The 15,307-nt window shown below is 56.0% G+C and overlaps 1 protein-coding gene across 3 annotated transcripts in view; it reads right to left on the bottom strand.

Annotated features, from left to right (window-relative positions):
* Positions 1-873: 873 nt before the first annotated feature.
* Positions 874-15,307, bottom strand: part of RNF144A (ring finger protein 144A) — a 120,654-nt gene continuing 106,220 nt past the window's right edge. For all 3 annotated transcript variants that reach the window (XM_055327268.1, XM_055327270.1, XM_055327269.1), the window contains one exon: positions 874-5,192. In XM_055327268.1, the coding sequence (XP_055183243.1) occupies positions 5,061-5,192 (132 nt within the window). In that variant the 3' untranslated portion in view covers positions 874-5,060. The remainder of the gene's footprint in view (positions 5,193-15,307) is intronic.

The following is a 15,307-nucleotide window of genomic DNA, read 5'->3' as shown; positions in this document are numbered from 1 at the left end:
ACACTCAGGTATACCAGTTGGACCAAACTCCAACTGCACCTACTGGCCATTCTTTTGGGACACTCCTGCTGTGTGTGTTGCTTAGCTGACACCTACTCATCTGCCAGACCCAGGTCACCTACAGCATCCTCCCAGCAGCCTCCTCTGACCTTCCCCCCAGGCTAAGAGCTGTGCAAATGCCCACCATAGCACCTGCCACACCTTATTCTCATCGCTAATTGGCAGATCTGCCTCCCATCTAGACCAGGAGCTCCTCATGACTAGAAATAGTGTCTTTGGTGCCAGCAACAAATCCCTGGTTAACAAAACACAGCTCCTCTGATCTGCACCTTAAGATTCTGAGGATGGTTTTTAAAATGTACCACAGTATCAGGAACAGGTGTCCATCCCTAGCCTGCTGCCTCACATCGATGGATGTGGTATATATTCTCCTGTGAGGTTTAAACGAAGGAAATGAAAGTCGAGGTGAGTTATCAGAGTTACTATGAAAACAAGCAGCATCTGTGTTCTTTTATTCCCCCAGTAGTTAAAAAAGGCTCATTGTCATGATGCTGCCCATCAATTCTGATAGGTTTGTAAGTACTTGTCTCGGGCAGGGAGGCAGCCAACACGGAGATGCTTGCTGATGCCATGTTTCTGGGCTGGCGCCATGAGGAGGAGGGTGAATGTGCGGCCACTTACCCAGCGACTCGGATCCATTTGGCACCGAGAGCTGAGCACACCCCCAAGAGAGAAAACCTCAGAACAGAAAAGCATTCCCCCCAGTGGTGGGAGTTCACTTTCCCACATGCCTTTCCTCCCTCCCACCCCCAATCATCCTGTTTTCAATCTCCAGGAGTCAACGAAGAGTGTACAAAAAGATGGAGCCAGACAGGATTTACAAAAGTAACCTGTATTCCAGCCAAAATCTCTTTAAAAAGAAATCCCTTCTAAAGGGGGGAAAAACTACGTAAGACACAATACATTTAAAATATGTATTGAAATTACAAATCAAACTTTTCCATGTGATTCCAAAGTACAAAACACAACATTAAAAGGCATTCAAACAGCTCTTTTATACATCACAGTGTTAGTGGCACAAAATGTACTGACATTTCAAAAAACACAAACCGAACTTTTTTTTTTTAACCACTGCTTGGAAAATACGTACTGTGTACATGTGCATGACCCACTCATGCATATTTTTATACAAGATTAAAATATACCCATGGTAAAATGAGCAAAGAAGGAAGGAAAGGTCAGGCATGTGGCAGGTACCTACCCCTCACCAAAGGCTCCCAGAAGTGTGGAAGACAGGGTTATACAAACCAAAGGGAGAATGGAGCCCGTGGGCTTTACATACCAAAAGAGCATGCTCTCCTAGGACTGACGCGTTAGCAACTATTTTTGAGTGCAGGCCCGTTGTTCCATTTGGCATTTTTGGCAACACCAGCCATAATCTCTTCGTTTTGTGTATTTTCATAAGGACTTGGGTTAATTATAAGGAATAAACAAGCTTTGGTATTTTTTTTAAAGAGACCTTCATGAAGCTTTATACATGCAAAAAATGTTTCTCCCTTGATGATTTCACTGTGATTTATATATATATTTATATATTTATATTTATATACAGGGGCATTTATTAATAAATGAGAATCTGAGAAATATACAAAAAGCCCACCCTGGTTCTTTCCAATCCCCTAATTGTTAAAGACTACCAAGGGAAAATGTCCTCTTCTAACCTGTTAAATAACTTTTAACTTTAGGATAGAAGATGAAAAAGACAGAGTCATCTTGGAGTAATTTTTGTGTACCTGGGAATCCTTTTCCCCGTGGGCCCTGCATTCTGGTCAGCAATCGGCCTGGTTCCTACACTGGTTTTATGGAATCGAATGTTGTCGAGAGAATTTGGTTAGGAGGGTGCCACACGGTGGTTCCCTAGTCTCTGGTTGCTCCTGGGGGGGGGCGGTGAGGAAGAACTGATCTGGATGGCGGCTCATGCAATCGAAGGAACTGACTATGCTCAGATCCCGAGTCAATCTGTGCTATGTGAGTATCTACGGCGACTCCTTCTCTGAGGGCACTGGCCTCCTGTGACCGCCACGAAGCTCCAGGGCCCGGCTACACGGTACACGACGGAGCCAGACCAAGAGGCCAGGCACGTCCAAGAAAACTGTATGAGAGGGTCAGAGGGACACAGACGACCGAAGGTCAGCCGTGCCCTCCAGCGCCACCCCAACCAGATACCAGTCACATCGGCCATGGTCGAGGGGTCCTCTTCCCCTCCTCCAGGATTTCAAGGCCTCTAAAGGAATAAACATACGTGTGCTTCCAGAACGTCGGCATGAAAACCATCCGTGAAAGTGAATGTAATTTTCAACTAAGACAAGCTATGCCATTTAACACCCCACCTATGAAGTGTAGAGCTCCCCAAGTTCCCCTGGGGAGTGATGGCAAGGCAAGGTTAAAATCCAAGACGCGGGCCATCTTCCCACGTTCTGTGTACATTTTACATCATGCGTGGTTAATATTGCATCCCCACCAATGATGGGAATGGCATTCCCTACTGAAACAGGGGAGTCGGGTTGCAGAAAAGCAAGTTTACGCATGACACCTCAATGCAATCCTGCTGGTATCTTCCTAAGGAACGGACAGTTTTAGTCGTTTTACTATGAAATCAAACCAAGCAAAGTGAAGCATGCTTGGTGCAAAAAGAGCAAGCAGATGCTACTTTGGCTGTGGCCGGCCCCAGAATCTCCGTGGTCCCTACCTAGGTCGAACCACGCGCTTGTGAAATGTGTCAGAGGTGAAGGCACAAGGATGGCTGAGGCTATGGATGTGCAGGATTTCCTTATGGATTTCTCCAGGCTAGACGAACAGCCCAATCCGTTAAGAATTAAGGGATCTGGGCTCGAGCCCAGAGAATGTATCCTTTCCAAAGGCTTAGGTCCCACCCCAAAGGAGAGGGGTACTACTATGCAGACTGTGTATGATATGTAATGGGAAGCACCCCACACAGAAAAGGTGGACCAGGATGGGGTGAGGCCTGCCCCATGAACACTGGAAACAGGGCCACAAGCCTGCTGGCTTTGATAGGCATCTTAAAGGGTCTGGCTAGACAAGTGCACCCACGGATCCCAGCCTGGGCCCCCGACTCCTGGAGTGTCACCTTCTCTGCAAAGCCATTTACCACCAGACCCTGTCATGACAAATCCACCTACAGGGACTCACTGTCCAGGCTTCATTGAAAAGACGATTTCAGGTGTGTTCTTGTTTTGTTACTGAATTAAAAATTCAACTGTGGTTGTAAGGAGAATGTTCTGAAATGTGATTTTGACGCAGATTAGTTTCCTAATGGCTTCGATTTCATAAAGATAACAAATACCACAGGTGGAGAGCGAAAGGGTACAGTTTCTTCTAACCTCTCAAATGTTAGGAACAAAGGAAGAAATTTCTATACGGGGAAGCAAAGCAGCAACCGAGGCCAACACACAAATGCAGAAGTCAAACATACCAAAAAAACCCACCATTTTAAAAATATGCTTGCAACAAGCAAACAAGTCAGATTCTGTTTCCATTTCACTCCTTTGTGGAATGTGTAATGAGTTTTTAAAAGTCCCACTAGGATAAATCTACATTTGCCTTTCTTTTATTTTTAGAAGTCCCAGGTTCAACGCAATCAGTTTGCTCAGGTGGCTTTAAAAGTCATATTAAAGCCAACCCTCTGGAAAGAACACACTTTCTCCACTTTTGAAAGTCAACTGATGGAGCAATGTGTGTCTTATTGATCCGTGCATTCTGCTTCTATGGTAACTGTCATCCACAGCCTAGGAGATGCTAAGTTGGTAAGATCCTCTAATCGAAATAACTAAGTGAAATGGAAGGTTTTTTTTTTTTTCCCCGTGGGGCAAAATGGTTAGCAACAGGACCTGGAACAGTGCATGATACAGATTTCTCCAAAATAACTTAGTTTAAAAAAAAAAAAAACAGAAAATTGGGAAGCTTCTCCCCCCAGCCCCCAGGAGTCGTCCAGTCCTGCCAGGAAGCCCTGCCGGTGAGGACCAATAGCACTGTTCTCTTCTCCCTGTTGCCAAGAGGACGTCGAGGCAAGCAGCCAAGCCACAGTGGCTCCCAGCAGAACGATTCCCAAGTAAAGCATTTGGTTTCCAAAGACATTAAAAAATATTTGCTCATACCTGGATGAGAAGAGAGAAGCCCCCAAAGAGAGAGAAGAAAAAAAAAAAGGAAAATCTAATGATGAAGATACTCCTTTAAACACATTGGTCGTTGTCAAAGAAATGCAACAACATAGGGACCCACGTCGGTAACGGTACGCTGCGTACAGTGTTCAAAACGTCATTACGGAGTTTTGAGAAAAACACAGAGAGCGCGTAAGGCTTTCTAAATCTCCTGAAAAGTGGCCGAGCCAGAAAAGTCGTTTAACGGTATCTTCCTAAAATGCACATTTCAAGAAAGGCATAGGATGGTGTAGATGCACCTTGTTGATTTTTCACTACTCAGTTGGAGAAAAAGAAAGAAAAAAAAAACACCTTCTAAAAAGGATTTTACTAAATGCCATTAGTGATAAAAACAGTTGTCATAAACAGAGTGCTTTCCTCAAGTCAGAATTATCGGATTCTGTCTGAAGTGAGTTGTAATCCTCCAAAGACTTCTTCTTTCAGCAACGTGGCGCCACCTGGACACCAAAGAGGAGACGGACAACATTTTGCACGAGAGGGTCTCTCAGGCAAACCCCAGACACCCCTAGTCTATCACCACTGGGAGAAAACCGCCCGGCGTGCTTCGTGCGGTGCCTCCCTTGTCAAGTCGGCGGAGACGGATTGTGTGGGGACGTGCCCTACCCGCGCCAGCCTGCCTTCCCCACGCCCGGGGGGCCGCACCCCGGGCCTCGGCGCACGCTCTGACATCACTCCCTGAAATCACGGCATCCGGCGTGACACTGAAGCTCAATGGGGCACATAAGGCAAGAAAGATGTTTAGTGAGAGGGGACGGCGGGGTGGGGTGGGGGAGAGCCACGCTTCCCAGAGGCAGGGGTCTTGTTCCAGCATCGTGCCTTCCTCTAGGTGGGTAATGGGTCGTCGTCACCTTTACTGAACTTGCACTTGCAGCAAAGTACAAACGGCGTGGCCAAGAGCAGGAAAGGCGAGGCCACCAATAGCAGGAGCCCAAATCCAGCAAAAATGCCCACGACCTGCAACAAGGAAACACAGGAGCAGAGGGTGAGGTGACTAGTCTGCAGGTTCCAGAGCCAAAGTATAAACCGCACGACCATCCACCCACCCGTCATCTACCCGTCCATCATCCGTTTATGCGTCCACTCAGCCACCCATCTACCCACCTATCCATTTGTCCATCAACCATCCATCCATGCACTCACTGTCCACCCATTCCTTACCCACTATTCATCTACCCAGGCATCGATCCATCCACCCACCCATCCCCACCATCCTCCCACCCATCCATCCATCAATCCATCCATCATCCATCCCCACCATCCTCCCACCCACCCATCCATCACCCATCCTCCTGTCACCCACCCACCCACCCATCCATCACCTATCCTATCCCCCATCCATCCATCACCTGCCCATTCATTTATCCACTCACCCACCAATACTTCCTTCCATCCCCTTCCTTCCCCTGACTCCCCCTGCCCTTTCCTTCATTTCTTTTTCTTCTTTTCCCTTTCCTGCCCCCCCTTCCACCTAAGCACCCAAACCACCATCCATTTACAGATCCAATTAGCCAACAAGCCTCCTCTGAGCCAGGCTATTACAAATACAGAGAGACATCACATTGTGGCCCTAGAGGAGCACCCAGTTTGATGGAAAGAGACCCAAGATTTAACCGACTATACATTTTACAAAAACTGCCATCAGGTTTCCAGGTATAAAGGGAGCCCATGGGCCAGGCATTTGTGAAAGGGAAGACGATAAAGACGAGGAAGTGGATAGTGTCCTGGAAAGACTAGGACGGCGTGTTCCAGGTGAGAGAACAGGAGGGACTCAGGCACCGGGCATTAGGGAGGCAGCAGCCCTGTGTCATTTCTGGAGGAGTCTAAAACACAGGGCCAGTTTTTTTTTTTTTAAACCGTTACACGTTTTGACTTAGTTTTATAACACACACTCACGCCTGGGCGTGAGTAAATGTGGACACACTGTCAGCTAAGTCAGGCAGAGCGACTTGGCCAGGAAAACAGGGTGTTTCCTCTTAGACAGCCCCGTGCGGGGGCCGCACCCTTCCCGGCAGAGGGAGGCCCGGAGCGGAGATCTGAGGTTGGAGTCAGCCCGCCACCTACTGTTCACAGTGATAAATACGTGGAGGCACGGGGCACGCTGCTCTAATTCCCATTCTGCCCCATTTTTCTCGACTATAAAAATAAACAAATGAGGTACAAGATCTCTAAGGGCCGGGGATCCCTGGGTGGCGCAGCGGTTTGGCGCCTGCCTTTGGCCCAGGGCGCGATCCTGGAGACCCGGGATCGAGTCCCACGTCGGGCTCCCGGTGCATGGAGCCTGCTTCTCCCTCTGCCTGTGTCTCTGCCTCTCTCTCTCTGTGACTATCATAAAAAAAAAAAAAAAAAGATCTCTAAGGGCCATTATCGGCCCTGAAGTATGATCCCAGCCTAGAGCACCCCAGATGTGTGAAGGAAAGTAGACCTTCCATTCGGCCACACATGCACCACACTGCGTTCATAAGTTGACCCATGTTTTCCGCCCAGCTGGCTCAGTCCACTTGTCTGAACCTAGTGTCGATGGTGGAATTACGGGCTGTGAAATCAGATCAGCTTTTGTTAAAATCACGTGCACACCAATACCTCAGAATACCTGAAAACCCCCAGAAAACGGTTATTTCGAGGGCCCGCACGCAACCTCAACCACTTGGCACACTCAGTCAGTCCCAAAGAAGCCAGGATTCTTTGCAGTCAAAACCCTATCGAAATCCTTGACCAGATGCTTGCACATTCTGGGCCAGTGACACATCTTGGCTTCCACCTTATCTTGCCTCTTGCTATGCCCGCCGCTTCCTAAAGCAAGGCTATCGATCTCTTGCTGGTCGGTGACAAGAAGATGCAGATACTGCCAGAAGGCAGGCAGCCGGCAGTAAGGAATGAGATAGGAAAAGCAAATATCACAAAACAAAAATACCCAGTCAGCGAGCATGTTCTAACTGTGTGTCAGGCACTAGGTTTTGCACTGCAGGGGACACGGATGTGTCAACGGCGCCAGGCTCCGGAGGGAGCCACCGCATACGTGGCCTTGTTCGTACTGCCCACCTCTGAGATCTCAAGGTCCAGCTGAGCCCCCAGGCTGAGCTCACACGGCAGCTGCAGAGTAGAGCGCGGGTTCTGCGGCCACGTACAGCCCACCGTGTCTCCCATAGTAAACGTGCAACAGATGTTCAGGAGACGAACCAGCTGAATAGAAACCGGCACCTTCCGAATCCTCCCCTCCAGAGGGTTCTACACACCGTACTCCAGGGCTGGGGGACAACAAGTCAAAATCAAAGACACAGCAGGGTGAATGCATGACACTGGCACTTGGCATTTGCACATGGCCTCGAGGCCTGCGGGGCACACACGAGATGTAGCAGAGGCCGGGACAGGGACAGGTGAGGGACCGAGGGCTGTGTCGTTTGCAAGTCTTGTCCCAATGCCTCCTTCGGTGACATCCCAGTGGCAGCTTGAAATAGCCCCAAGGGGGTGTTTACACCCCAGGAAGCAGCGGACAGAGCAACACGGGAGACTGAGCCGCCGCCTGCCCGGGAGCCAGCCGTGAAATACCAGCTATCACACCGCTGGAGGCCAGAGATTCCAGGAGGCAGGAGCGCCAGCAGCGAGCGGAGTCTACACCGACGTCCACCAGGTGACAGCTCCCGCCTCTCTCCTGCCCACCTTTGGTAACAGCCCCTCTTTTCTCTGCTTAATTTGCTGTTCTGAACTCATGAAAGAACGGGTCCTGGTGGGAGGGCAGGCAGATGCCAGAAACAACAAAAGGGACGAAAACTGCACAGACACGGATGGGAGATGCGGAAAACTGGTGCCAGGGAGCTCAAGGCGGCTTCCCTGGTGAGGCAGCAGGTCCTGCAGGTGTGAGCCCGCTGCAGATGGGCTGAGGTGTCCGGGAGAGAGAATTGCAGCCACTCAAGGGCTCACAGCGGACCAGGCAGGTGGGCGGGAGGAGGTCGATGCACAGAAGAGGCACAGGTCAGGAGGAGGTTCTGGGAGCAAATCAGCAAGACTCGCAGGGACCCAGGAGCCCTGCCCTCGGGTTTGGCTTGAGGGGGTGGACGTGCCACCTTGGTAATGAGGCAAGACCGATGACTTCCATTTGGTCATTCGGAGCTTGAGAGACCCGCGGGTGCCCGCGTGAAGGTATCCATGAGGCAGTGGGTACGTGAATCCCGAGCTCTGGGGAGAAGCCAGCAGCAGGTTCCAGGGCCATCGGCACACAGATGTTCAAACGAGTGCGTGCGTCCCAGGGAGGGAGCACAGGCTGGGGAAGCAACGGAATTAAGCCGTCCCGCCAGGTGCGTGCAGGAGACAAGGCCATCTCGGGGGCCCCGGCGGCTCGGGCTGCACAACCAGGCACCGCAGACGGGGCCCAAACACCGGACAGCTGTCTCTCCCAGTCCTCGGGGGTGACAGGTCTGAGACCAAGGCGCGGGCAGGGCTGGTCCTCGGCTTGCAGAGGGACGCCTTCTTCTGCAGCCTCGCATGGCTGTCCCTCTGGGCTTGCCTCTGTCCTAATCTCTTCCTATAAGGACACAGTCACCCAGCAGCCCCACTGCCCTGGACTCGGATCCCCTGGTGCTGGTTCTGGGTGGCCCCTGACCGGCTGCCCACGTCGTCTACACGGGCCTCCTCTCAATTCTCTCTATTCCTCTCCTGGCCCCAGAGGGCTCCGGGGCACCCACATTCTGCCTCCACACCCCGAGGGCTCTGGGGACCCAGATGGCAAGGTACCTGCAGGATGGGCAGCGAGTGCCATGGGGAGGGGCCCGGCCTGGCCAGGCAAACCAAGGCAACTGCAGGAGCACCGGCTGGGGTGCTGCCTGAGGGGAGGCAGGAAGGAGAGCGAGCCGGGGAGTGGGGTTCAGGGCACAGAAAGGAGAGTAAGCCAGGCCTTTTGTCTGAGCCACAGGGAGGCTGGAGAGGCACTTCCCGAAATGAGGGGGACACGGAGGAGGACAGGATCTCAAGGGAAAGTCTAAGGTCTGCTCGTAAGCCCATGGGACACGCGCACGGGGGTGGCTGGGAGCCAAGGGGGCCGCATGGGCTGGGGAGGGACCACACAGTACAGGAGGGACGGGGGCGCCTAGGGAGGCCCCTCTATCGCCGGGTCACAATCCCTATCAACACATTAATGAGTCGTTTTGATCCCTAGATTATAGTCCACACCAGTGTTATTTCACCAGTGCAAAATCTGGGGCCAAAAACCCATCTCGGAATCTATTTAAGGCAGTGGAGTGGGACTGGGTGTGCTGATTATGCACAAGCGACACCTCATGCCTCTTTCACTGAGCCCTGTGCAAAGGACCCTCAGGACCGCTCCGTGCACGAGGCCTCCAGGACACGAGTGTCTGTGCAACGGACTCCCGCCCTCAGCCCGGGCCCGGCGGGCGTCACCCGTGCGTGACACGGACGGTGCAGGCGGCCACCCTTGGTGCCGTCCCCTGGCTACACGTGGGCTCACCCGTCACCCTGAGGTGGGCCTGAGGATTCCCTGCTCGGAAGACAAGGGGGAGCCAGTGCAGAGAAGCCCGTCTCCTGTCGGGCGCTGGCATCCTAAGGAAAGAGATCCATCTAGAGGAGAGGAAAGGCGCCGTCATCCGCCTCTGACATCCGATGGCCCACCTGTGGGCCGGCTCTGGAAACGGGGCAAAGGGTTCGCAGCCACCGCGTGCAAAGGGACGAGCAGGGCGCAGATGAAAGGGCACGGCTGTGAGCATCCAGGACTCTGCAGCTCACCGCGGTGGGATATCGGACGCCTCTCCTTCCCAGCCACCTGCTACCGCCTCGTCCTGGTTTGCAAAAGCACCAGGACTTTTGCTGCAAAAGTTCCAGCAGAAGACTTGTGCAGAATCAAAAAATGAATGAATGAATGAATGAATGAATAATAAATAAATAAATAAATAAATAAATAAATAAATAAATAAATAAATAAAATCTCTTGGGGCAAAATAGAATCGTATAGGACCTTTACTTGGCAGAGATTCATCTTTTCTGTCCACGGCTCCTCGTCCCAACGCTCCACCGTGCAGGGCTCGGGGTAAACTGTATTTGGCATATGATGGCTTTCCGCCCATAAAGATATTGGGAGCAGCTGCGACAACCCCGAGGCAGCCCACAGAGATGCTCAGAAAGGTCTCTGGAAACAGTCTCACAGACTCCGTAGCTAACGGTGCGAGAGCTAAGGAGCGGGAGCTTTGTCAAGCCCATAGTTACACCAGGCGATCGATGGTGACCCCTAAAAACGGGGAGCTATGGGGACACTGAGTTCGGGGACGTGTCCTGAGTGCCACTGAGGCCTGCGGTGGGCGAGGCCCCGAGGGGCAGACGCAGCAGCATCTCCCCAAGGAGCTGACGAAGCCGACACCGGCCAGAAGCTCCAAGCAAGGCCGCCACAGGGTGTCCGGCCCGACTGTGGGACAGTGGAGCCGTATGGGGGCAACACCTGAATGTGAGGGACCTGGGGGGCTCAGGGGCTGAGCGTCTGCCTCCAGCCCGGGGCACGATCCTGGAGCCTCGGGATCGAGTCCCACATCAGGCTTCCTGCATGGAGCCTGCTTCTCCCTCTGCCTGTGTCTCTGCCTCTCTGTGTCTCTCATGAATAAATAAAAGAGACCAGAACTTGAGTAAACAGGACCGAACACATCAAGCAGGGAAGACACATGTGGGTGCGCGTGGGTATTTAACAGGTGAGAGGGCACCACGTGTTCCTACCATGGGTTTCCGTCAAGCAGGAGTCCACAGCCGCTGCTGAGAAGTGCTATGGCCTCAGCAGGTGATGGGGGGACGGTAGGAGGGGCTGGGGTGGGACCCTGGGGGGGACGAGGGACGTCAGCACAAGTCCCATCTGTGCTTTCCGCTCGGCTGCTCTGACACCTGCTGTGGCTCCCTAGCGCCGCAGGTTTAAGTCGAAGCACGACATCGGGGTCTTCCCCGGGCCTGACCACCACCCCACTCCAGCTCCCTATCACGCAGACACCCCCGTCCTGTCCCCCCCGGGGTCACATCCTGGGCCTCTGGCTCCTACTCCATGAAAGCCTCCCCTGCAGGCTCCCGTTTCAGACTTAGTCATACTTAGTTCCCCTCTTTCTGCAGTTCTTCTCGAATCTCCCGGCCCGAACAGTCAACAGGAAATACTCCTGTGCTGCCAACACCTCACGCTGCCCTGCAATCCTAGGAGCTCCCGAAACGTGCTTGATCGCTGGTCCCGGGGCTTCCCTCCCGGGGCTGCAGGGGGTGAGGGTGGGGGGTGGCCGGTCAGCCGGGCGGCGGCGCGGAGCAGGGATGGGGTGGGGGGCGGTGAGGGGCCGCAGAGCAGGGAGGCCCCCGGAGGGCCCCACTTCTGACGGGCAGATACGAGCCTGCGTGATGCCTGGGCAGGGTCGGCGGCACTCGAAGCCCCGCATGTTGTCGCCGGTCACTCTCGGTCACACGGACACTGCCCCCGGCTTCCTCCAACACCACCGCTGCAGGTCGGGGCACACTCCTCTCATCAGGAGCCTTTCTGTGTCCCCTGGAGAGGGGACGCCAACATCACTCCCCACTACACCAACCAAACCAGCTCCCTGTTCCCCCCTGCCGCCCGGCTCCCCCTGGGGGCACCTCCCCTGGACGCAAGTGGCTCCCACGGGATTCCCGGCCAGACAGGCCCTTTCCTTCCTGAAGCCCCCGAAGGAGACAGTAGCTGCAGGAGCAAGGACACAGGGGACACAGGTCCGTGCAGACTGCCGGCCTTGCGGGGGGACGGGGGCTGTGACTCGGTTACATGGCAGCCAAGGCCATCGCTCCTGCTTTCCTCCACGTTTCTGGCTCAGGCAGGGGACCAGGGCCGTAGGGGTCACGACGACGAGCAGGCCCTGGTACCGAGGACAGTCTGTCTCCAGATAAGACGCGGGTTCAGAGGGGAGGACGGGAGGCAGGCGCAGCAAGAAGCCTGCAGAGCTCGGGGTGCAGGACGGGGGCTCTGGGGACAGGCGGGGGAATGGGAGGGTTCACGGAGGACATGGCCCTGAACCTGGGCTGTGGACAACGGGGCCGCATCTCGAGCAGCGAGCTAGGACACAGAGACCGGGAGGACGCAGGGGCCTGCGGAGGCGGGAGGAGCCCGGCAGGACGGCGGGCCCAGGGCCAGTGCTGGGCAGTCGGGGCATCTATCCGCCCCCACCCCGGGTGCTTCCCATGCACTCGCCAGACACTTGAGGCAGGAACCGAGGGGGACAGTAAAACCCGCATTTCTGCATCCGAGGCTTTGCCCTAAACACAAAGTGCGACTCCTGTCCCAGAATCAGCAACAAGCCAGTGGAGAAGCCACGTCCAAGCAGGAGCCTGTCCGAAGGAGACGGAGATGGGGATGGGAACGGGGACGGGGACGCCCCCTCTGATCCAAAGGCAGCAGATGCATACGGGGCGTGGGGCCAGTCTCAGGGTCCTGTCCGGGCGAGGCTCATGCTGAGGACGAGCCCCTAGGGCAGGAGTGCCTTCCAGCCGAGGGGACCGTGCAGCCTGCGGGGGGCGGGGGTCCCCATTGTCAACGCTGAAGGCTTAGCACAGCCGCCCACGGGGTCTACACGAACGTCTGCTCCCGTCTGGCTCCGCAGGGCACACAGGGTCCCTCAGCGAGTCCCGGGCCACAGGCCTCGGCTCCCACCGTGTCACACTCCGCACTTGGCTGGTTTCCTCACTATCCTCACTGTTCTTTTGATGCCGGTCTGCTCCTATTTTACCGTTTTGCCCAAATCTAACTAACACTAATGCGTGGGCAGCCTCCGCTGCTCTAACCTCTGACCCTGCACGTCCGGGGAGCAGCTCGCCCCACACACAAGCAGGTGCCTGGGTGAGCCGCCGCCCTGCGTGCCTGTCCCCTCCTCCTGCTGGGCCCTGCCATCAGGGCCTCGGGGCGCTCAGAAGCTAAAGGAGCGGGCAGGAAGCTGTGCCAGGCTCCTCCCCGAGCAAGGACCCTCGGGTCCTGGTTTCTGCATTTCTCAAGGGACTTTCTCGATTCTGTTGATGCCTATTACCAGGAACTCAGGGCCGCCCTGGATGGCCCAGGGACACGCGACTTCTTGCCTGAATCAGGCACAGGGCCAGGGGGTGACTGCCAGGCTGGGGGGGACAGGGCCGGTCTCCACCTGGCCCTGGCGCTCACCCAGGGAGCTCACGCTTGCCACCAGCGGCGCCGTGGTTGGGAAGCTCAGGCTGCGTGCAGAGGCACGGGAAGGAGCTCCAGCAGGGGCACCGGCCCGCAGCGCGTCCACCTCCCCACGACACCCAGGGCACCTCCGCCCCAGCTCGGGCCGCGTGGGGCCTTGTTCACCCACAGGCTCATGAATGATGTCAACACGAGGACGTGAGGCCGATGCATTTGGGGAGGTTGGATACGCAGCCGGGGTACCCCTTGGGCAAAGCCGCCTTCCCTTGGCTGCTACCCATTCCCTGCACGGAAAAGGCCAGCGTGGAACAACGGGATCCCAGAGTCCTCGCCAGCTCTGGTCCAACAGCCCCGCACAGGCGTCCACGACAGCTTCCACCGCGCAGATCCATGCCCGGCCATCCCCAAAGACGCGGGGGGGGGGGGGGGAAGGGGGCACAGGAGGACGGCGGCCTCACTCCGGGCCCCTCTACTGCACGGGGCGAGGGTGTGGGTATCGCCGGGGGTAGAACCACGACCCCCCGACGAGCTACCAGTGGAGTCCTGGCCCCAGGACTGCAGGATGGGACCTTGCTTAGAAATAGGCAATTTGCAGAGGTCACCGTGTTCAAGTGAGGTCATCAGGGTGGGCCCTCGTCCTACACAACGGGTGTCCTTATTGAAAGGGAAATTTGGCCACAGTGACAGCTGCGCAGAGGACAGGTGGCCTCGCCCAGGGAAGCACCTGCGAGCCAAGAGACACCACGGATGGTCGGCCTGCACCTGAAGCCAGGAGGGCCATGGACTGAGTCCTCTCCAGGCTTCAGAGGCAGACCAGCAGGGTGCCGGGGAGGTGTGGGGTGATCTCTGAGGCTGGAGGTGCTCCCCAGGAGGAGGAGGGGGAGGAGGAGGGGGGAGGGGAGGGGAAGAAGGGGGAAGAGGAGGAGGGGGAGGAGGGAGAGGGGGAGAAGGAGGGAGGACCAGAGGGAGGAGGAAGCGGGGAGGGGGAGAGGAAAAGGAGAAGGAGAGGGAGGGAGGGGGAAGATGAGGAGGGGAGGAGGAGTGGGAGAAGGGGGAAAGAGAGGAGGAAGGGGAGGGGGAGGAGGGAGAGAGGCAGGATGGGGAGGGGAGGAGGATGCATCTGCAGCTCTCTAGACCTGGTGAGCTCCGAGGCCTGCACCAGGTCCATGACAGCCTTCAGGGCCAGGCATCCACACCCCTTCCCACCCAGGCACCCCGTAAGCTGCAGGATTCACTGCTGTTTGGGGTTGAGGGCCGGGCAGCCAGCCCCTCGGTCCAGTCCAGCTCGGCTCCCCTAGACCACTGTCCTGGAAGGCACCCGGGGCTCCGTGCTGACGCACCGTCCGCTGCTCCCCCCGCCTCCCCCCGCCCCCGACGGAGGGTCACTCCCGGGACGCACAGCCCGCCACCCCAAGGCCGTCCACCGCGGGGCCCCTGCAGGAAGGCCTCCTCAGCCCCACTCTGCGCCTCGTCAGCTCCACTTGGGCGGCCGTGGGGGAGTCAGCGCTCACAGGGGGAGTCGTTGGCCCTGGATGCTCCTCGTCCCCAGCTGGGCTGCACACCTGCCTCGGTGGGCGGCACAGGTGCTGTGACCCTGACAGCGGGCGGGGGCCGTCAAGGCTCTGGGGACTCTCCTGACACCATCTGCGACCACTGGGCCTCACCCCCACTGTGGGCCCTCGGGCCTTCACACCAGGGCTCTACCCATCAACGCTTGCCATTCCCGTGGCCTGAACTTTTCTCTCTACCTGGACCATCCCTCTTCTACCTGGATCATTCCCCCTCCACCTGGCCCATCCTCCCTCTGCCTGGATCATCCTCCCTCTGCCTGGACCTGGATCATCCTCCCTCCGCCTGAACCTGGACCTGGACCGTCCCCCCCTCCTCCTAGACCGTCCTCCCTCTGCCTGGACCATCCCCCCTCTGC

Source organism: Nyctereutes procyonoides, unplaced genomic scaffold (assembly GCF_905146905.1).
Source record: "Nyctereutes procyonoides isolate TBG_1078 unplaced genomic scaffold, NYPRO_anot_genome, whole genome shotgun sequence".
Taxonomy (NCBI): domain Eukaryota; kingdom Metazoa; phylum Chordata; class Mammalia; order Carnivora; family Canidae; genus Nyctereutes; species Nyctereutes procyonoides.
The sequence above is the reverse complement of the archived record's forward strand: the minus strand, read 5'-3'. Positions and strand labels throughout refer to the sequence as shown.